The following is a 5,246-nucleotide window of genomic DNA, read 5'->3' as shown; positions in this document are numbered from 1 at the left end:
TTGGTTGAGCACACAGCTGGTTTGTGTGCGCTTGAATACGTTTTTCTAATTGCAGCAATAGTCTCGATAAGCCTGAGCGTGAAATGCAGAAACTAATAAACAGCTGTCGCTGTTTTTAAACAAATCAAGTTTCTCGTCGGTAAGTCCACCATAGCTTCGAGGTTATGTAAACGACGCCCAACTTTTAATTGGTACTCATTACCCATTCCTAAACAAACAAAAATATTTTTAGCACCGCACAGAAAAATTTAAGCCGACCTGCTACACTTGTAGACATTTTGTATTAGTTGCTTGATTTATACACTTGTCATTGATGAAACTGCTTAAGAATAAGCCTTCGTGGGGCATATCTCAAAAAATCCTGAAGTAAGGGAAACACTGAGCAGTCCTCACACTTTCTGACTAAAGTCGCCTTTGTTTTGTGCTCAAAAATGAAGGAGTATACGGTAATATCTCTAGTGAACTGAAACCGTGAAGTGAAACACTTTCTTTAGTTACTGGGCGCTAACATACATTGCGCGATTGGTATCGTGAATACTTCTACGTGAAAAGTAGTGCCTAGTTTATAGTCGTCTACATGTTGCGAACTGATGTCGTCAAGAAAAAAAGAAACCACGCATCTATAAGCTAAGAGAAGCCTATGCGGTATGCGTAATCATTGAAAATTGGTGTTTACTATTCATTTCAAAATTTGGTATTCCCGGTAGTAATGCTAACATAATGGTAGTATTTTCATTCACAAGTCACTAAACTTTTGCGCTTCAATGCCTTGTATATTGGCTCACGTTCTATAGAACAAACACCACATTTCTGATGTTAGAAATCATGAAGTCCTTGTTAAGACAAATACGCTCCACTAACGGATCAGTTAATGCTACTGCAGCTTTGGCTAGTTCTTATAAGCCTACAAGCGCCGTTTGATTTGAAATTATTAAGATTTACGGCTTCATGAAATAGATATAACAGATTTGTGAATGTAATGCGGGCTCAAAAACTACACGTGCGGCATGAAGAAAAACAGCTGTTGCCAATGAGCTCATTACACTTTCATTGCACTTCGAAGTATCGCACATACTTGTGAAGTTAAGTGCGAGAGAAAGCCTCTTCAATCTTCAAGTCTGGTCTCTCCTTGCACCCCTAATCTGACCTTCGAGCTCAGGTTTCTTATTTCACCACATAGCTCGACTGGGTTGCAGCCTCTAATGGAGAACTAGACTACGCATAAAACACGAGGAACTTCCGCTGTGGCTCAGCGGAAATTTACGACTGAAGGACGCCTTCTTAAGAAGCAATTGTTACGATTCCCTGACGTTGTCTGAATCGCTAGCGGGTTACAATGAGCATGTATGAGCCCGTAGATCCAGATATCAATTAGTCCACTTTTGTGCGAACACAAGATATCCGGATTATGTGACGCTAAGCACATCGTCCAAGGTTGATAATACGCCCTGCACCGCTCAATGCTTGCTCTAAGCAGTCTTTAAGTCGCATAAAGGAAATGGACGAAGTGGTTAGCGCAAATCCCAATTCCCTTTGGTAATTTTTTCCTTACGTTCTGCCACGCCAACTCACGTGCACCCAGAATCATCGACCGCTTTGGGCATTTCTTGCCACTAAAGAATACACGGTTAGGGAACATTTATCTGTTCCTGTGCGTCTCGAGGCTCGGAGCCGCAACCTGGGCGCCGCTGTTCCGCCTTGGCGGAGAAAGAGCATGACAGGTGGTGCTGAAGGCGGAACGCAAGGCCGGAAGGCATATGAGCGATTGCAGCTGGCTCGGGCAGGGTGCGTAAGAAGAGGGATGAGCGCGTTCAGCATCGCTGTAAGAGGCTTTCCACCGACGTGGCACGCATGAAGGGACCCGATATCCATATTGACTTCCCGATTGGGAAACACGGCGCGAGCAAGAAGGAAGCGTTGGGAAGAACGAAAGAGGCGCCCGACGCCGTCCGTCATCGCGGCCCATTGATCGCAGAGCTCAAGACCGGCAGGCAAAGGTAAGCGCGTAAATGTTTGGGGCTTCTGGGCAGTCACATCGAGTGAATGATCTGACACGCCTGGATAAGGGAGGTAGAAAAAGGTGCATCCCTTTCCATACGCTTTGTCAGTTTAATCCGGATGTGCACGAACACGAAGCGAGTGAGGTAACTTCGTACTCTTTTTTCTCCTCTCTCAATGCGCTTCTTTGCGGCGGCGCTTGTATTATCGTTAACAGGAAACAGAAAAGGCAAGAACAAGAACAAAAACTTCAAATAGAAGATGATGTTCAGAGAGGGACAAGAAAAGGATGAAGCAGAGTGCATGTACCCCGATTTTTAGTCAAGGGAAACAAGACATGAATACCGGACACATGTATATTTAATTTCGTTACATTAAAGATGAGCTGGTACAGATGTCACCTATACCGAAGGCTTGCTAACTAGAATTAGCCCTGATTTACCTCACTACCTTCTGAGTTTGCGATTATTTATTTCTGATAATTTTTGATTCGATTCAATTAAATGAACCAAAGAGGGATTTCCATCACTATCTTCGACACCACCACTTTCACACTGCCAGACACTTGATATTGTAACACATTGGAATAAATACCTCATGTAACTCTAATGTGACCACCCTTCTTGACTTTATAGCGAAAATCCGTGTCAATGCCGAACGTAGCTCTTTCTTTACTTCGAGACCGCAGTCTTCGTTATGTTTTACACTCGTTATGGACGCGAACAATGTTAAGCGTCACTGGTTTTCACAGTAGATTCTGTGGCCGGCGTCTTCATATATTCACTGCGAACGCGAACAATGTTAACTTTACTGGTTGTCACTTTGTCGAGAAGTCTGCAAGATACAATGCAACACATAAAAAAAAAACGAAAGGAACCAAGCAAGAAGGTATGGACGTGGTACGAATGTCCTAGCTTTGCCCGTCGGCTTTCTCCTGTTGCATTACATTTATACTTATGCATGCAATTCCAAGACGGCTCCAACACGCTCACTGCGAGTTATGTTAGTGGAATGGAATCAACAACACGAAAATCCCCCAACCTCTTGGAACCGTTCTGAGCTAACCATGTGCTCAGTTAAACGCAAGAAACCCGATTCTCCCGACCAAAGAAGCAGGTCAAAGGAAGGAAACTATTCTTTTACCGTTCATATTCCCTCATTTTTGCTTGAGCGTTTTATTTTGCTTACGTATATAGCTAGAGAAACTTATCGCTCCAGCTAGTCTATTGGATTCCCCATAGGCCGCAGCAGTAGTCTCGCTCCACATCGACGTTTCTGAATGGATTACGCGCCTACTACGCTGACCGATCCCGTTCTATGCCGAGCTGCTGACGGCCGCAGCAGCCAAGGCGAGCGCGCCTCGACCGCGAAAGTGCTGGCCCACGTCTGACCCGCTCAGGAGCGAGCGCATGCGCCGCTTTTTCCTCCACACAAGCGGCGGCGCTCCACGCGTCCCGAAAGCGCGCGCGCCTCGACGTCGCGCGTAGGGAGAGGCCCTCCCTCCTCCAGAAGGCAATCCAGCATGCCACGGCGCGGGCCGCTCGGTGCTGGCGCCCTGCTCTGCTGCTGCGCCCTCGCGGGCGGCGTGCTCCTGCTAGCAGGCGACGATGACGACGGCGACGACTCCGCGCCCCAGCCGCCGGATGAGAACTCCTGGAACGACACCGTTCGCATGTCTGTACTCTTGCCGGAGAACTCGTCGTACCTGTTCTCGCTGGCGCGCGTGCGTCCCGCCGTCGAGCTGGCCGTGGCGCGTGCGGGTCGCGAGTTCGGGTGGCAGTTCCGCGTGACGTATCGGGACTCCGGATGCCAGTCCCCTCTGGCCACGATGCACGCTGTCAGGGATCACGCCCGCGGCGCAGCGCACGTCTTCGTGGGCCCCGCGTGCGACTATGCGGCCGCTTCGGTGGCCCGCCTGCTAAAGTTCTGGAGGCTGCCCATGGTCACCGCTGGTGCGCTTGCCTACGACTTCTGGGACAAACTTCACGAGGGAAGCGAGTACTACCTCATGACACGAGCCGGCTTGTCTTTTTCGGGACTGTGCCAAGGTTTCCTGGGTCTGTGTCGCCGCTTTGGCTGGCGCCGTATGTTGATCCTGTTCGAATCGGAAGCCCGCAGGGAGTCGCACGGGGATGACTACTGCTTTCTGTGGGCGAAGGCCATGGCTCAGCTCTTACGCAACTCGTCGGACAACTTCGAGTTCGACGGAGTCAAGTTGGACAAGAGGACACCGCTCAAGCAACAACTGGCTAAGGCAGCTTCTACGAAGTGGTCCAGTGAGTGGACGTAGTTTATCCTTTTCTTTCGACGCGCACGTTGTAGTATAGCGCTTGTGCTGAATAGTTTTATTTTTATTTGTACTTTTTCCTATCTCTAATACAAAGTAGTAGTATAGGTTTGCGAAAGAAAATATATAATGCAAAAAATCTCAAAGCTATGTTACCATCCGCGATGGTTTCTTATAACGACCACTAAGTTTTATTTGAAAGTTTAATCTAGTAGCAGAATACCTGACGCTGTTCTTTACCATCATTTGTTTGCGAGTGCTCTGGCGGTTCCTGTATGAGCAATTTGGAAACAGGAGCACTTGATTTCAAGATTTACTGTAAACTCCTCAATTTTTTAAACAAATAATTTCGCATCTTTCCCGCTTTTCCGCGAATTGCGTAAAACTCGAATAGCGTAAACCCACACACAGTTATGCGAAATATGGACGTATAGGCTGGCATAATAAAATAAAATCCCTCTAAGATGCCGCACTGCTACAAAAAACACTGCTACATGGAATTATAGCTCAACGAAACATTCATTTAGCAATAACTGACATTCTACGCAGCCTTTTTCAGAGCGTCTTTCTGCCTTTCCAGTTTACCATACTCTTCACTGAGTCATGCCGCGTGAAGCGACATCTCGAATATTCTTAAATATATTACATATATTGCAGTTTCTTCAATACAAAACCTACTGTACGCGTGTAGCAAACTGTCGTGGAACTGTCTCGTTGAAGAAAGTAGCTTTACAGAACCGGCCACTTTGGCTTCAAAGCGCGACTTTAGCCGCATTCGCAAAATATCGAGCTCACATTAAAAAAAAAAAAAATCTTTTGAGAAATATGTAAGCTTGTGCTTAGTTTGTTTCGCCTATCTCTTTCCGTCAATTGGCATCGTGAGCGAATTTTGAGAAGTTAGTGAATCCTGTAGTGAATTAATCAGCCACTGAGCTATGATTTTTCTTGAAATGACTCGGAT

The 5,246-nt window shown here is 46.7% G+C and overlaps 1 protein-coding gene across 1 annotated transcript; it reads left to right on the top strand.

The window, feature by feature from the left end:
* The first annotated feature begins 3,520 nt into the window (after window positions 1-3,520).
* On the top strand, window positions 3,521-4,288 carry LOC149340433 (atrial natriuretic peptide receptor 3). The gene has a single exon (XM_089551127.1). It carries the CDS (start codon window positions 3,521-3,523, stop codon window positions 4,286-4,288), a length of 768 nt encoding a protein of 255 aa, XP_089407253.1.
* The last annotated feature ends 958 nt before the right edge of the window (window positions 4,289-5,246 follow it).

This window comes from Amblyomma mixtum, chromosome 6 (genome assembly GCF_055824585.1).
Source record: "Amblyomma mixtum isolate Tamu chromosome 6, ASM5582458v1, whole genome shotgun sequence".
Classification (NCBI taxonomy): Eukaryota; Metazoa; Arthropoda; class Arachnida; order Ixodida; family Ixodidae; genus Amblyomma; species Amblyomma mixtum.
The sequence above is the reverse complement of the archived record's forward strand: the minus strand, read 5'-3'. Positions and strand labels throughout refer to the sequence as shown.

What these genes read in the sequence shown, in the direction of transcription:
- LOC149340433 (XM_089551127.1), top strand. Translation starts at nt 3,521, where the DNA reads ATGCCACGGCGCGGGCCGCTCGGTGCTGGCGCCCTGCTCTGCTGCTGC.